Source organism: Anthonomus grandis, chromosome 1, assembly GCF_022605725.1.
Source record: "Anthonomus grandis grandis chromosome 1, icAntGran1.3, whole genome shotgun sequence".
Lineage (NCBI taxonomy): Eukaryota > Metazoa > Arthropoda > Insecta > Coleoptera > Curculionidae > Anthonomus > Anthonomus grandis.
In genome coordinates, this window is record NC_065546.1 from 2369815 (window position 1) to 2387709 (window position 17895).

Below are 17895 nucleotides of genomic sequence, written 5' to 3' on the forward strand. Positions count from 1 at the left end.
GCATGATTGGTTTCAAGAATCATACTTCATTACATACTGAGAAAATTCTAAAGACCAAGGTCAAATATGAAAAGGACCTTATGGACCCGTTAGTTGTTCATGCTTACCAATTCTTCTAAAATTTTCAATTCAAAAATATCATCAATTTCCTCTTCAGTTACTCGTTTTTCCGTGGTTATGCTGCTCTTCCTTCGCTCAGTGGATATTGCGGAAGTTTCTATGTTGCTTGCTGTCCGCCCTGAGTCAGTCCTCTTTAAGGTCACACCAAACTTCGTTTGCCTAATATCAACCTCGTCGGGATGAATTGGTTGTTGGACTGGCTGAGGCTTCGCTAATGATCAATTAAAGAAAAACTTAAGCGAATTCAATATCTAGTAATTTAACTTACCTTTGGGGATATTATCCCTATGAGGACTATTTGGCCTCAAGCTCCTATCCAGAGGTTTCATGTAATGAGGTAGATCTCCTTCTGGAGTAGTATCACGACTTCTCATTTTTCTGATTGATTCTTGATCGGTTGGAGTTAAAATTTCTGGTATTTTTTCAGGTGAACTTGGCCTGAATGGTTTTATTTCATGGTATTTATCAGGTGATGGTTGCCTTTCTGGAGATTTTCTGGGTGACTGTGATTTCCGGACTAGTCTTTCCGGTGATTGTCTTCCTACTAGTTGTTTCTCGACCACTGAAAATGAATTTTAATGTATGCTAAACGGTGTACTTATTTAATTGTATTTCTCACCTATAGTGTCTCCAGCAATTGATTTTTTGGATTCCGTAAACCGCTTGACTTCCTGACGATCTTCTACCACTTTACTACTTTTGTTTGCACTAAATACTGATGGTCTGCTAAGTACATCTTTTTGCCATGGTGTATCGTTATCTTGACTAATATTTTCAAAAAGGGCTTTCGCTTTTTTAATACTCTCATTGCCTCTTAATCTTGTAATGTTGCTTATTTTAAAATCTTCTTTTGATGGCCTTCGAGGTGTTTTAAGGTCATTGGTTGGTTCTGCAAAAGATTTTAAAACAGGTGATGGTGATCTACGTGTTGGCGAGAGTGATTGAGATTTACGAGTTCGTATTTCTTCGGTTCTTTCAGTATCGATAAATCCTGCAGTTTGATCCTTAGTTGGAGATCGTCTTTCTGGAGAGCGAGGTTTTGGTATCGGCACAGCCTCATTTTCTTTACTAGGAGATTGCCTTTCAGGAGATTTTGACTTTGCCTTTGTAGGTATTGGGTCTATTTTTGAAAGACTAACCGGTTTAGTAGTTGCGGTAGATGTGAGTTTTTCCGCAGTTGAAATAAATTTGCTAACTTTATCTGATACACTTAATAAGCATTCGTCTTCTTTAAGGGTATCATCTACATTAGCTACATCTGGGCGTGGAACCTTTGGTACATGTCCTGGCAGAGTGGTTTCAGTGGTAGTTATTACATTTTTTTTTCGAATATTTATATTATCATTAGGAATCTTAGGTTTTGATTTGGGTGCTTCAGAAGTGAGTTGTTCAGCTGTAGTAAGGAACTTGCTAACTTTATCAGACACGCTTAACAAACATTCATCTTCTTTTAAGTCCTCTGTTACTTCCAAAGTAGGTCTCTCTACCTTTCCAGGCTTTGGCTTAAGGGGTTCCTTTGTCAATTTTTCAGCAGTATTCAAAAATTTATTAATTTTCTTGTCGATACTCAGTAAACTTTCATCAGTTTCCTCAACTTTATGCACATTGGTTTCATCAATTCTAGTTGTAGCGTCTACTACTTCAGTAATTCTAGTCTCGGAAAAGTCATCATTTTCAAATATAGGCATATCAGTTAATTTTTTGGGCTTCCTTCTTGGAGAGCCATCATCTGGTTCAAATATTTGATCTGGATATCTTGCAGGTGCGTATGAGTCGTCTTCTTCATCACTCGTTAGCGGCCTAGCATACACTCTGTCTGGCGAAGGTTCTCTAGAAGACTTAGATCTTTGAAGATTTACTATTATTTCACGTTCTGGGAAATTATCTGAGTTTATTAAAACAGTTTTAGTAGTAATCACTCTTCTGTGAATGTCTTCACTGTCAGATTCAATTTTTCTGGTTGAATCTGTGATACGTTCTGTGGTTGTTTCAGTCAAATCGATGAAAGATCCTTCGACGCTCTCGATGTTAGACTCATCATCTTCTGTGTCAGATGATTGATAACCGTTAGAAATAGGTTTGCTCACCTTCTTGACATGTAAGGGCTTTTCAGCAGGTTTCACTGGTTTTACTGCAGTTTGTTTTGGTGTTGGTTTTGGAATTGTTCTTGGCGATACCTTGATTGTGGCAGTTACAATATGTTTTTTAGCATCCACAGGCTTAGTGGCGCTTGGTCTCGTGTCCTTAACAACTTTTTTAACTGTTGTCGAGTACTTCGATTGAATTGTTGATGTCTGTTTCGGTTTTGCTTCGGCTACTTTGTTGATTGGTTTGACATTGATTGGTGTTTTTTTGGTTAGAGTAAATGTTTTGGTGGGTGATTCTCTCGATTTAGGTTTTTCTATGTCACCATTTAGCAAGATCGTTTTAGTAACTTTTTTCTTTGTTACGGTGTCATCCACACGGTTTGTTCTAATATGAATTGATTTATCTTCTTTAAGGTTTTCCGAGTGCTCAATATTTTCAAGAGTATTTTTGATTTCCACTGTTTTTTTATACGGTTCTTTTTTGGGTATAGTTCTGGGAGCTTTGGAGGATTTATCATCAGTAGCTGTAATAAATTTAGTTTTTTCCACCCTATAAACCTCAGTTGGTTTCTGAGGTTTCGTCTTTGGAATATCTTTCTTAATTGTTCTTGTAAGAACAGAAGTCTCAGTAGTGCTTTTGGTTGGGGTTCTTACTGGTATTCTATCCTTTGAAATATCTTTTCGAATATTATTTGTTTTATTGACGCTTTCAGTTTTGACTATCTTCTTAGTTATGGGTTTTTTCAGTTCTTGCTTTGGAGGTTCTACCTTCTTTATCGGCTGCTTCTTTGCTATCTTAAGCTTTGTCGATGATGTTTGCTTACTTTCAACAATCTCAGATTCAATGAATTCTCGTGCGATTTTCTTCTTATCAATTAAAAGTTCATCAGCTTGGCAAAGCTTACTGAATATCTTTTTCTCTAAAATAGGTTCAGCAACAGGTTTTTGATTTTCGGTGTATGTTACTGTTTCTGAACTGAATTCTTCATGTACGTCTTCCTCAGAGGATGTTGAACTTTCTGACGAGGTCCTTGTTTTTAAAGTTTTATCAAATTTATTGATTCTCTTTACTTTTGAGGATATTTCGGTTGGCGATTGCGGTTGAGCACCTGGTTGTCTAAGATCTTGATCTGGCTCAGATATGTTTGATCCACGAAGCTCTAAGATATCTAAGCTGATTTTAGTTGATATCTTTTCAGGATAGGGCTCCAGAGGCTCCTTTTCCGGAGATTTTCTGATTTGTGATGGGAATTCCGTAACGCTGGAAGTTTTCTTAGTAGGCTTAGATTTTTCTGGATGACGATCCAAAGGCTCCCTTTCTGGGGATTTTCTTATTTGTGATGGAGACTCAGAAGAGTTGGGAGTTTTCTTAGTAGGCTTATATTTTTCTGGATATGATTCCAAGGGCTCTTTTTCTGGAGATTTTCTAATTTGTGATGGGAATTCAGAAACGGTAGGAGTTTTCTTAGTAGATTTAGATTTTTCAGGGTGTGGTTCGATAAGTCCTTTTTCTGGAGATTTTCTAATTTGTGATGGAAATTCAGAAACGGTGGGTGTTTTCTTAGTAGGCATACATTTTTCCGCATAACATTCCAAAGGTTCCCTTTCTGGCGATTTTCTGATTTGCGATGGGAATTCAGAAACGCTGGAAGTTTTCATAGTAGGTTTAGGTTTTTCTGGATAAGGTTCTAAAAGCTCCTTTTCTGGAGATTTTCTGATTTGTGATGGAAATTCAGAAGAAATAGGAGTTTTCTTAGTAGGCTTAGATTTTTCTGGATGACGATCCAAAGGCTCCCTTTCTGGGGATTTTCTGATTTGTGATGGCAATTCAGAAACGGTAGGAGTTTTCTTAGTAGGTTTAGATTTTTCAGGGTATGGTTCGATAGGTCCTTTTTCTGGAGATTTTCTGATTTGCGATGGGAATTCAGAAACGCTGGAAGTTTTCATAGTAGGTTTAGATTTTTCTGGATAAGGTTCTAAAGGCTCCTTTTCTGGAGATTTCCTGATTTGTGATGGATATTTAGAAATGCTAGGAGTTTTCTGGGTGGGCTTAGATTTTTCTGGGTAAAGTTCCAAAGGCTCCTTTTCTGGAGATATTCTTATTTGTGATGGAAATTCAGAAGAATTAGGAGTTTTCTTGGTAGACTTAGATTTTTCAGGGTATGTTTCCATAGGTCCTTTTTCTGGAGATTTTGTAATTTGTGATGGAAATTCAGATACACTAGGTGCTGTATGAGTAGGCCTAGATTTTTCGGGATACGGTTCAAGAGGCTCCCTTTCTGGAGATTTTTTGATTTGTGACGGGAATTCGCACACACTTGACGTTACTTTAGTAGGTTTAGATTTGTCAGGACAGGGTTCCAAAGGTTCCTTTTCTGGAGATTTCCTAATTTGTGACGGGAATTCGGATACGCTTGGCGGTATCTTAGTGGGCCTAGATTTTTCAGGATAAGGTTCCAAAGGCTCTTTTTCTAGAGATTTCCTAACTTGCGACGGATATTCAGAGACGCTTGGCGCTGTCTTAGTAGGCATAGATTTTTCAGGATAAGGCTCCAATGGCTGCTTCTCTGGAGATTTCCTAATTTGCGATGGAAATTCAGAGACGCTTGGCGCTATCTTAGTGGGTCTAGATTTTTCAGGATAAGACTCCAAAGGCTCCTTGTCTGGAGATTTCCTAATTTGCGATGGAAATTCAGAGACGCTTGGCGCTATCTTAGTGGGTCTAGATTTTTCAGGATAAGACTCCAAAGGCTCCTTTTCTGGAGATTTCCTAATTTGCGACGGATATTCAGAGACGCTTGGCGCTGTCTTAGTAGGCATAGATTTTTCAGGATAAGGCTCCAATGGCTGCTTCTCTGGAGATTTCCTAATTTGCGATGGAAATTCAGAGACGCTTGGCGCTGTCTTAGTAGGCATAGATTTTTCAGGATAAGACTCCAAAGGCTCCTTTTCTGGAGATTTCCTAATTTGCGCTGGAAATTCAGAGACGCTTGGCGCTACCTTAGTGGACCTAGATTTTTCAGGATACGGCCCCAATGGCTCCTTTTCCGGAGATTTCCTAGCTTGCGACGGAAATTCAGATATTGTGGGCTTTGACTTATTGACTGTCGTGGGTGAAACCTTCTCTGGTGATTTTCCTCTCTGAGGCTCTTTTGCAGGACTCTTTCTATCAGAATATTGCCTTTTAGTTGATTCTTTCGTAACCCTTGTCAAATCATCGCTGCTAGTTTTAGAACTAAATGAACTTCTTTTTATAGAAGTCTTTTCCAGGCTGCTTCTCCGTACCTCATTAGTACTTTTAGTTAAGCCTAAAAGTTCTTTAACACGTTCTTCGTATGTATCAGTTCTAATAAGTTTAGGTCTCTCAAGGGTTGAGGCACTTTCAGTACTTAAAGAGTTTTGCTTTGGAGGTGACGTACGAGGACCGGTAAAGTCAGGTAAAGGTGAGGTTGGAGACCTTTCTTTAACTTTTTTAGTTTTCCTTGTTGTAATGTCGAGACTTGATGGTCTATCATCTTTTTTACCAGAAGTAGTACTTCTTCTTACAATTATTTCATCATTAAGGTCGGCTGTAAGATCTTTTGCATCCCGGATATACTCAAAGTCACTGGTGGTAGTACCTGTAGGAGAAGGGCTTCTAGGTCTTGCGCTGTCTTTTCTTCTTGTAAGAGTACTCGTATCCACAGTATCTTTCTCGTATTTATTGCTGAGAACATTGGAAGTTCTTGTAAGAGTCTCAGTGCTATAATGTTCAGTTTTACTTCTTCTAGTTTGTTTACTCGTCGGTCTTTCTGGAGACTCGTTTAATGAAGATTTTCGGTTTTTCGGATATGTAATAGTTTCAGTACTTGAGAATCTTTCAGTTCTTTTTTTGGGACTTTTCGCTCTACTCTGACGATCAGGCGATGATCTAAAACAAAATAAAAATAAACAGTTTTATTAATGATTTATTAATCTACATACCTTGAAGGATATCTCATCTTTTCAGGGCTGCTAGTGCTTCTCAACGAATTCCTGCTGTCTGATTTAGGTCCTCTAGTAATTCTTTCGGGTGTAATAGACCTCAATGATCTTGCAAATGCATTATGAGTTGCACTGACTTCAACCGATATTTTTTTACTCGTAAAATCGTTGCGATATGTTGTATCGTATTGGCCTTCAGTTGGAGGCCTTTTTTGGTCCATTTCAGACTTTGGTGATGAAGCGGGTGCTCGCCTTTCTGGTTGAGTTGCTACTCTTGGAATTTCTTCAGGATGCCCCATTTTGGGAGCCCTTGTATCCACTTCATGTTTTCGTTCCGTAGTAATAAAATGATCATCTCTAACTCCTCTTGTCTCATTTACCTCTTGGTTTTGATTAATATTGTGTGTGGAGGTAGTGAGGTAAGTAACATCAGTTTGAACTTGCGGAACGCTTTCAGAAACTGTGGTTCTAGTGGTAGTAGTTTTGGTTGTGACTTTTTGATCATTGGAAGGAATTTCTAAAGGTATCTCTACGTATTCTATCGTCTCTTGTTTGCGTCTGCTATCAGTTGTAAAGTCTTGTTCATCTTGTCTATATGACTGTCTGGTGGTTTTAGATGATTGCTGATTGGAAATCGTTTCTTTAAAATGTGTGTCATTGCTTGTATCCACAGTACTTGCTGGTTCAATAACGTATTCAATTAATTTCTTATTAGTTTTATTAGTACTGTTCCTCCGATCATTGTTTATGTATTTGCTCGATTGCTCGTGAGTTTTATTGAAAGAACTGCTTTGCTCCAGATGTGCCGAACCGATGTTAGAGTACTTTTTATGAGTAGCAGTTGAAGTGGAATTACCATCTTTAGTCTCGTAGTGTGTTGTTGTTACTATGGTGCCATCTGCTAAAGTTTTCGTCTCCTGAGTTACCTAAAAAAAACTATTATAGCTCAGATAACTGACAATTTTTTTTGTTCTACCTTAGTCTTTCCTTCAACATAGTTGGGATGCCTTTTAATATCGCTTGGAGCATTAGTCGTGTAAGTTTTCTGAACCACCGATGTCGCATTATCTTCATTGATTCTCGAATATGGTACTTGATCACTGGTGGTTTTAGTGCTTGAAGGCAAAGCCCGTATTTCTTCTGTGGCACTTTTACTTTCAGTGACGTATCGAGAAGAAGAGGAGCTCTTACTGCTAGAGGACATAAAACTAGAATGCTCATCTCCTCCACTAGCTTGTTGTTTAATCACAGAACTGGAAGAAGTTCCCACGGACTTAACAAAATTTTGGTCATCCCCATCTTGAAATACTGTTGCTTTTTCTTCCAGTTTTGCTGCATAATCTAATTTTCCTTTGTCCAATTGTTGGGTTCCAGAAGTAGAAGCTGAATGTGAGGACGTGTGGGTCTTACCATCAGCGCTACGTTCGTTAGATGAATTAACTGTCCAACCTTGGTCTTGATGCCTCACTAAAAACAATTTAATAATTACCAATGAACTGAAAAAAAATTATGGTCTACTTACGTATCGTTTTATTATAACTATCTCTAGTTGGACTTTCAGCATCTCTTACTTCTTTACTTTTTAATGTTTCATAGCTTTGATCTGTTAAGAAATCAGCGTGACTAGTAGACATATTAGATTTCGCAGTATTTTCAGTAGATGATTTAGTAGTTGATGACTGGTAGAACTCGGTGTTAATGTCCGCGGAATTATAAAAGTCTTTTAGGCGAGCTTCACGTAGCTTGTACATGTGAGACCTTATCTCCTTTTTGCGTCCAAAGTCATCGGTTTCTTGCCACTAAAAAAATGATACTTTTAGATTTGCTTGGGTAATAGTGAGATATTATTGATTTAGTTACCAGTTGATTTGGATGCAAACTTAGAACTTTTCGAATCAGAGCTAATTAAAGGCACATTGCCATAAGAACTTTTCATATTTCAAGAAATAGGTATTCTATATATATTCTTCTTCATATGTATATCATTGTATATCAGTTGCCATGAATGGAGGATTGACCAGAATTGACGATAAAATTATTAAAATTATGCAAATCATGGTATTGATGAAATATGTGCAGGTAGATAATACGATAGATTGATAGAATCACTTATTATACAGAATATGTTTATGTCTTCTATAGAAACCCTAGTTATCAAGAAAGATAAATTTACGATTAAGGAAAAAATTTGCAATACATACCATTTTTCGTAGTATGTCCTCATCCTGAATTCTTGCTACGTCAGTAATATCGGCCGACATGGCCTAGTTAAGAAATCTGCAAAATATTTTAGTTAAGAAAAATTGAAATTAAAAAAAACTTAAACAAATACTAATAGAAGAATCAGTAACTGTAATTAAAAATTTCAAGAAACCATTTTTTGAATGAATCACACATGTTTCTGCTTATTGAATCCATAAGAGCAAATGAGCCGGGAGACTACTGAATATCAGATGTTATAATGGAATAGTGGCACACATGATCTCTTAATCATTTTTCTCTTCATTTTTGATTTCTGCCTCACGATGAAGCAAAAAGCAGAAACATTATATTCAAATTCAAAATTCAAAAATAGTTTATTCAATAATTGCTGAAAATACAACTAAGTAAAAAAAATTATTAAATGAATAAACAGTTAGAGCACATTTACAGTCTTGCGACATTGCTTAACTATGGAAGAGAAGACATTTAGTGCGCCAGCGCGTAGCGTTTCTTCGTCCTTTGGTCTTGCTCTAATAATTAGTGCTATGTAAGTTTTATCTTAAGTAATTCTATTAAACAATCTATACTAATCAATTTTAAATATAAAATTATAAAACCAACAAGAACTAAACTATAACAAGTATAAATAAAATAACTACAAGAAGAACGTATGTACACAATTAAAATAGTACTTATTGAAGAGCAAACGTAAAATCTTCAACGGTTAAGATAATGTGACACCGTTGATTGAATATTTGTGTCAAATATTCAATCAACGCTTAAACTACGCCTTATTTCACTTTGAATAAATAAGTGTGTACATGGTCCAGTAGTTGCCAAAAGCCATTGATAGCCACACAAGAACATTGAAATTAAATCGTTGACAGATTTTATCCTTATTTGATAAATATATTTAGTTTAATCAAAATTCTTAATAAAACAAAGCAATGATACATTTTTTACTAAAACTTAAAAAGAATTTATTAAAAACAAAATATTGGATATCAAAATAATCAGTGGTAGGACTCTTAGTTATCATAAAATATATACAACTTTTTAAGGGAGGTTCTACATCTCTTTCAGGATATAGAATGATGGTATAATTAGCAAATATACTTCGCCTCTTAATGGTAGAAGTCATTTATGTATAAAAGGCAAAATAAATCTTAGGATCTGAACCAGGATAAGGATGACCCTCAAAAGCCTTAATCAGTTATCACTAATCTGTGATTTTTATATTCAAATGCCTTCGCGATATTTCAAAACACTGCTGCAACCTTTTCAGCAGGTGACAGGACAAAGCAAAAAATAACAAGGATCCAATCTGCAAGGCGAAAAAGGCAAAATACTGATCATAACACTCTTAAAAAATATTCAAACACAATCTTTTTTTGTACACTTTTCGTGAGTTTTTTTTTAAAAAGCTTTAGAATGTTATACTCTATTTCAGAAGTGTGTAGAGCAATAAAACCTCATTAGGTATGCAAAAGTGGTACCTGGTGATCCACCAATATTTTATGCCACTACCTTAGTTGGGTATTAGTTTCAATGTAAAATTCTTTCTTTTCGTTGATTGCAGGTAGTGCCACCCGGTTTTGGGTCAATTTATGAGTTTTGCCCATTGTTACCCACTGATAAACATTGAAAACGGTTCGCCAAAGGCGTGCAACTGGGACTTGTTTTTTACCTTATAATTAATGTACTTAAATGCTATTTTATTTTAGAAAGTTACTTTTGTTTAAATGGAATAATATATTTTTTTCACAAATTTATTGAACATAATATGTAGAGTAAAACAGTTGAAAATGTCACTTTTGGATCTGGCACTTTTTGAACAGTGTATAACAATTTTAAATTATAATAGATTGTAGTCTTCTTCATCATCTGACGAACTGTCATCACCTCTTGACATTATAATTAAAGGATCGACTGTCTGATCGATGAGGTTGTCAAGATCCCACATTTTGTCCTCTTGCTTAATTACATGCTGGACTGCTTTTCGCCAATTCTCTGGTGTCGCTTACGTAATGGCTTGATCAAACAGTAGCTTAACATCTTTCATTTTAAAAGTCGTGTTTTGTCTTGCTACAAATCCTTTTACCTGCGCCCATATCAGTTCTATAGGATTTAGTTCGCAATGATATGGCGGTAAGCGCAGTACAGTTATATTATATTTTTCGGCTATATCTTCCACGGCGTATTTCATGAAACAAGTTTTGTGTAAGTTTGCTATTGCCAGCAGTTCTTTTTTTATCAAATTTGCTTCAAACGCAATACCTTTTGTAGTCAGCCAATCGATAATTTCTTGCTTTCTCCAACTTGAAGTTGGCGTCTTCTCTATTCGCCGTGAATGATAGCTTGCGTTATCCATAACCACCACCGAATTAGCCGGAAGAAATTTTATCATTTCACCAAAATAGTCCTCGAAAACGTCTGAGTTTATGTCTTCATGGTAATCTCCTGTGCGAGTCGACTCAAAGGTTAGCAGACCTTCTTTTAAAAATCCCTCTTCGCTTCCAATATGTGTGATTATAAGTCTTTTTCCTTTTCCAGAAGGTACTTTAATACCCGTAGACAGGCCTTCTATGAAAGCTTGGCGAGCACTGGTTATATTTTTGTCTTGCCACATTTTTTGGACTATATAACCTTCGTTAATCCACGTCTCATCAAGATAAAAAACTTTCTTTTGCTCCCTGCGGTACTGCTTGATACTTCTCAAGTATTGTCGTCTCCAACAAACAATTTCATCGCTTTCCAGTAAAAGTGCTTTGCGGTTATGCTTTTCCCAGGCAAAATCCATATTTTTTAAAGTTTTCCATAAAAGTTTTCTACTTATCAACGGAATACTGTCATCTCGGCCAAGCTCCATTAAAATTTTGTCTAGGGTGGGTATTTCCTTTTTAAAATAAAAAGAGTGAACTTTTCTTCGAATTATACATTTAGCATTTTCATCAAGGACTTTTGTAGGTCGTCCTGGCTTTTGCTTGGGAGATTCCACTTGACCTGCTACTTTTCTTTCCCGCAACAATTTGAAAATGATGGACTTTCCAATTCCACTCATTCGAGAACATTTTTCAACAATTTCTTGCACAGTAAAACTAGGGTAATCGTGTTTTATGCAATCATGTACATTTAAAATAATAACTTTTTCACTCAGCGATAGTGGAGAATTTTTAGTACATCTTTTCGTTGGACTTAATACCTCCATTTTTTAAATATTGGGATAATAATATTGTGATTACACTACAGCGTAGCAGTGACTACTAACGTTTAAAATATGATTTAAAAGTATTTATAGTCTGTATATATTATCTGACCCCATTTTTGCATGTTACAAAGCGTTAAAAGATAGGTACCTATACAAAAGGATTAAAAGTATTTATTTAGTATTTAATCTCTTTCAAAATAAAGGCATTTAATCCGTGAAAATTAAATTCATAAATATTATAAGTACCTGCGCCTATGAACTACCACGAAATGTAGCCAAACAGAACGGAATTCCCCAGTTTATTGCTCTATACACTTCTGAAATAGAGTATAGCTAAAATTTGAATAAAAAATTATGCGTCTAATTGCATGTATAATTGAGCTCTATTATTTATGTCGTCGTCCAGATGTTGAAACCTTGTATCTCAAAAAACCACAATTTTCAGAAAATGAAAAAAACTTATCACATGTTTACCGATTTTTTGTTTGATTTAAAATTTTGCCAATTAGTTTAATGTTACTTACGAAATGTACTTAAGATGATAAGACCCGCATATTTTTTTTACTAAAGATACATTTGATACAAAGAGTTTAAAATAAATGTTGATGAATTAAATAAGATGCGTGTTACTAATTTTTAAATATTGTTTTATTTGGTTGAATGTTGATTATTCTACATTATTTAAATAATGGGATTGATATTCTTAAAAGCAAAATAATTTGCTTTGCTTGCAAAAAAAATTATACAACAAAAATAAGCTTTTTTAACTTAAACCAAACTAGCCCAAAGCAAACTAACTTTAGTTATTGCTAAATAACGTAAAAAAACTCAATGAATTATAAAAATAGTGATAATCGCTACGAATTACAGATTTAAGTGTTTGTAAGTTATTATACTTATCGCGAGAAATTGGCAGGGAATTATTATATAAATTCTTGTGAGCTTTATTATCATTTAACAGCATTTTTCGTAAAGGAAGTGGAATCCACTTATCTTCAAAATCTAACTTATACTGAATGCCATCAGACTTTGTGTATCTTAGTGCTCTAATATCTGTAACACAAGGGTCACCAGTTCTTTTCCCAGGACGTATCGAGTTAAAATATTTTAGATCAGAGAAGTTTAAGAAAAATGTATGATCAACGTATTTTACTTTGTATGGTCCTGATTTTGAATGTCGTCTTGAATCTTCAATAATCTGCACATAATTGGATGGGGAATAGATGTTTCGCTTTTTTTTTCTGGCTTCAATGCTTGAGTGTACACTATCGCACTCCATTTGTGAGTGTCCTTTAACCAGATATTTTTGCATAATCTCCGTATTTGTATGAATAGAATAATCGAGCAGTACATTCGAAAGCAAAGCATACCTGTCTCGTGCCGCACAGCCGTCGCTATAAAATATTATAGGTTTATTTTTTGCTTCCTTAAATAATTCATTATCTAAAAAATCAATTAAGCATGTAGCAAAACAGTTGCTTTCCATGCCACCCTGGCCCTCATGCCAGACGTAACAAATTACAGCCTTTGTGACCACGTTATAAATTGTAAAATTGTGACATGCTAAGTTTTGTTTAAAATAAAGCATGCTTGCCTGCAATTGTGGCACAAGCTGTACAGCTTGCACATCGACCGTAAATACAGTAACAGACTTTTGAATAATAACATCCTCTTTATCTTTTTCCTTCTCTTTTCTTGCCTTATTTTTTTCTTCTGTGTGTTTATTATAGGTATCGTCATCGACATGACCCAAATTGTGTGAAAAACAAAGATCGCATTGATCTTTTCGTGGTTGAAAGATATCAATGTTTAGTTTCTTCATTTCCGCCACAAAAACATCTTTGCCACTAGGATTTTCAACCTCTTTCTTGTAAACTTCATAAACTTCAAAGTACGATCGAAACATTGGCTCCAGGTATAATTTGCTCGTGGAAGCCCTCCAATAATGAGAGGGCAGTTTAAGAAGTTTTTCAAAGAAGTTCCGAATTTCTTCACGTTTTTCCTCATTAGCCAGTTTAATTTTCTTGGAATATTTTTCAGTAATATTTGGTATTCCAGCATTACTATTTTTTATCCAGTTAATGACGCTCCACTCACCCAGCTCTAAAGTAGACAAGAATAGTTTCTTGCAGACTGGAAGCAACTTTTCTTCAATTTTCAAGTGATAAAAAAACGTTGTTTGCCTTCTAGTTTTATTTTTAGTAGTCTTTTGCTTTATTTTACATTGAGTTACAATTACATTAACATAAGTTTTACGTTGTTTCCAGTCAATGTCGGCCCAAAAACGTCGAAATAACTCCTGAATTTCTTCTTCGCCTATTAAATCACACTGCCTTTTTGTTTTAGATTTTTGACATTTTTTTGATTCACATCTTTTTCCCAACTGTCGCGATTTCCGTTCAACTCTGCTCTTGCCACCATCTTTTTCTTTATTATAAGTTACGTATTTTTTGCCCTTCATGTGTTGATGCTTAGTTTTATTTACTTGCCATGTAAGTGGATCGGCGGCTCCTTTCTTCGCCCTTTTAGCACCGGGCTTTAAAGGATCACACTTATTCGGTGGTTTACCATTGATTAGGCTTGCCAATGGTAAGTCATCTGAGGATGCATCCGATTGCCCGTCAGTATCTAAAAGTAAGGTTTATTTAATTAGCTTGTTTTAATATTAATAAAAAATTTGTTTTTTTTTATTACTTGATGGTCGAAAACTAGATCCTGAATCACTGAATGCATTTTCCTGATTAGAGTTTAATTTATCAGAGGATATTACAAGCATTTCTTCAGTACCTTTTAATAATGGATTTTCTGGTATTACTGTTAAATCCTCAATAATAACATTAGGTACCGGCGTAAGCTCAGTATAACAACCATTAGTCGAGAAATTTTCATTTTCAGAAGGTAAAAGTACTAGACTATTATATGATGAGCTAGGCTTCGATAATTCTTCTGATTGTACGGTCAAATTTAGAATTTGTGTATTAGGTTCGATAAAGCTATTATCCTCCATTTTCGAATAATCAAAAATTTTGGCATCAAGAGTACCGATACCAGATTTATGCATAACCTTTCCCTTTAAACTCAACTGTCTCATTTGTTCATTTCTTGAAGACATCTGTAATATATAAAGTAAATTAAAAATTAAGAAAATGGATGTTTTGTTTGATTTATTGTGAAAATAGTACTTTTTATGTGATAGCAAAAACTTGTATCTCCACAATATCCCTATTTTTTAGTATTGTAGGTAAGTTTAAAAACCTCGTATCTCAATTTTTTTTAACATAATAATATAGTAATACCTATTAAATATTAAATAAATTATTGTAAACTAGTAAAAGTGAAAGTAAGTATAAGAGATTTATAATTAAGTAACATGTTATAGTAAAAAATGGTTCTAACTAAAGTTTTGCAACCTAACCTCAAAATAATATTTACTTAAACTTGCCTTTATAAATCATAAAATTAGAAACCATTTAAAACACCGTATTCTTAACACTCACAACATTATTTAGAACATTAGTACTTACCTTAATTAACAATATTTTTAATCAAAACACATAAAAATAAATCATTTAAACGCCGCGTAAACCAACACACGTGTTTACATGAAAACAAAAGAAGATACGAAGTTTTGACACCTCAATTTTTCCTTTCGCGAGATACGAGGAATTTAAATTTAGGACAGCGCATGATCTTTATTAACTAATGGAGTTACTTGGTTTTAAAATCGATGAAATATGGATTTCTAGTCACGGTAAACCACATAATATCTCAAAATAGATATATTTTGAGTTACGAGGTTTTAACATCTGGGCGACGATATTTACTATTATTATTATTATTATTTATATTTGACCTCACATCCAATTCACATAGCAAGAAGCATAAACGATTTTTAAGTCACAAAAAACAACTTATCATTGAGTACAACACATATTAAAATTCATGCATTAGCACTCAACAAATATTGCTGAAATATAAATTCATTTTGCCTCACTTCTCAAATTGAATATATTACTTTTTGATTATATTAGGCACCTTTGATGGAGAATATTTTTTTAAAGATTATTATTGTTTGGATCAAACAAAGATCAGATCAGGGTAAGCAATCTCGGTAAAAGTTCAAACCCATTTGTCTTTTTATGTTGTTCTGAAAATAATAAAAAGACAATTTTCATATTCTTCATTACCATAGAAGATTTCCATTCATTGTGATTATTGATCGTAAAAAAATTTGAATGATGATTGATTGTACTTACAAATAAATTTATTGATTGTGATGAAGGTTGTGAGTAAGAGATATGACTTAATGTGAATAAGTAAAAAAGAAATATTAAAAATTGTGAAGACGCTGAAACAAAAAGTGATCAATCGATTACAAAATGTATAAGGGGGGCACGTATTTAAAGAAATTAACTTTTTAAATATATTATTCCAATACCAGGCATGTTTTCAAAAAATTCAATAAATGTTCTTACAGGGTTTCCATCTATAACCTGACACATTTTAACTGCTTTTAAGTCGAGAACGGAAAATGACAATAATGTGCGATTTTCACAGAACTTCATCAATATTTTAAATTTTGAAACTTGGCAACGCTGTCAAAAAAAACTTTAAAAATATTGATGAAGCTCTGTGAAAACCGCACATTGTTGTCATTTTTCGTTCTCGACTTATAAGCAGTTAAAATGTGTCAGTTTATAAATGGACACCCTGTATTATACTACATTTGAGCCACAAATTAGTTTTGCATGAGACGTCTACCAGGAATGGATAAGGACATCTACAGATATCTTTTATTTATTCCATATTTGTAAGTGAACATGTACAGTAATAAATAAATGAATTTCTGAAGAAACTTGTAGGTTTTATATTTAATATATTATATTATATTACCATTTTATAACTGGAATGAAATTATCTGAAATATCTTAGATTTAAAAAAAAAATTCATATAAAGAATTCCTCATTAAGAGCAGGTGATTTGTTATACAGGTAGGGCCTTTTTGGGTGCTGGCTCAGAAAAATCGAAAAATTAAAATTAGATGCGTTATAAAAAAATGCAAACATAAAAATTATAGAATAGAGCCTTACAATAAATACTAAATGACCTCTGTGGCATATAAAATATGCTTATATACTATTAAATTGCAACAAAACAAGAAATTATTTGCGGATTTGCTTGCTTCCGTTGTCAAGTCTTCAAATTACAGTTTCATTGAGTGATTTTCTTGAAAAGTTTAAACCAGTATAAAAATTAGGTTTATTAGAGACCAGTCATAGTTAATAAAAAACAATTTACTGTAATATTTTAAAATCGAAATGCCATATTGTGCCAGAGTATTATAATTTACCCATAAAAACCGAACATATGTTTACTGATCTGCATCGTGATGAATTTAGGAATAAGCAAGGTTCCAATAATAAAAAAGTAGTCACGGTGAAACTCCTAATATGGTTGTATAAGATGCTGTAATAAAACGAACTATATATATATATATATGTATATATATTTGTTTTTATCTTACGGCGCCGCCATTCTTTTTTTACGAACTTGTTGATCTGCATTAATTTCTATTTAATTGTCAGTTTCGTTTAAACAATGCCACATGTTCATATAGGCTAAGGGCAAGGTCAAATGAATGCACAAATAGTGTGATGGACAAGGTTTAATAGATATTTCAGGTTTATGTTAAAAAATTATGAAAACCTTAATGGTTAAGAATACAAGGGTAATGCAAGGATTTTTATTCTAAGGTCTTTATAATAGTTTGCAAAAATTTAAATTCAAATTCGAAAAACTTTTATGAGCACATTGACATTAAATATTAATTTCCCTTTTGCTTTATAAATTGCTTATGAAATATATTAATAATGTATTTTATATTTTTTTCCAATTTGTAAAATAAGACAAATGATGTTATAAAATTCAAAAGTTAGTGTCTAATGTTAAACGTAGATCTACGAAGTAAGGAAAAAGAAAATTCTAAAACTAAATTTCTACTTAAATGAGTGCACAAGTAGGTACATAATTTTTTTGATCTACCATATGATTGTTTGATTTAAACTGAAGATACAAATTATCATTTTATTATGATTATTTTTGATACTCGGAGGTACGATGCAATTTCCGATTAATTTTACTCAATTTTCTTCACTCCTTTATTCTTTTTCGTATTTTTTCATACTGGAATTTTGAAATCATAATTTAATTACGAAGTATAGTAAATTGCAAACATTATTAATCAAATCGAAATTCATGATTTTCATTTGGAATGGAACTAAATGCCTCAAACAAGTAAAGTAATAAATTTTTGG

The 17895-nt window shown here is 33.8% G+C and overlaps 2 protein-coding genes across 10 annotated transcripts in view; both read right to left on the bottom strand.

The window, feature by feature from the left end:
- The window catches only part of LOC126745345 (titin), a 139601-nt gene that overhangs the window by 85441 nt on the left and 36265 nt on the right, over positions 1–17895 (bottom strand). For 4 of the 9 annotated variants that reach the window (XM_050453148.1, XM_050453158.1, XM_050453139.1 and 1 more), the window contains 8 exons: positions 8372–8447; positions 7693–7969; positions 7147–7637; positions 6171–7096; positions 5208–6117; positions 740–5111; positions 389–682; positions 108–331 (listed from right to left, as the gene is read on the bottom strand). In XM_050453148.1, the coding sequence (XP_050309105.1) occupies positions 108–331; positions 389–682; positions 740–5111; positions 5208–6117; positions 6171–7096; positions 7147–7637; positions 7693–7969; positions 8372–8431 (7554 nt within the window). In that variant the 5' untranslated portion in view covers positions 8432–8447. The other 5 variants (XM_050453177.1, XM_050453206.1, XM_050453191.1 and 2 more) reach the window with 5 other exon arrangements.
- Positions 12252–15407, bottom strand: LOC126745457 (uncharacterized). The gene is made up of 3 exons (XM_050453318.1): positions 15105–15407; positions 14275–14692; positions 12252–14208 (listed from the first exon to the last, which is right to left on the bottom strand). The coding sequence occupies exons 2-3, from the start codon at positions 14690–14692 to the stop codon at positions 12380–12382; spliced, it is 2247 nt and encodes a 748-aa protein (XP_050309275.1). The 5' UTR covers positions 15105–15407; the 3' UTR covers positions 12252–12379.

Excerpts from the sequence above, each read along its gene's own strand:
- LOC126745457 (XM_050453318.1), bottom strand. The coding sequence starts at position 14,692 with ATGTCTTCAAGAAATGAACAAATGAGACAGTTGAGTTTAAAGGGAAAG. Across the intron at positions 14,209-14,274 it reads ATCTAGTTTTCGACCATCAA|ATACTGACGGGCAATCGGAT; the intron begins GTAATAAAAAAA and ends CCTTACTTTTAG.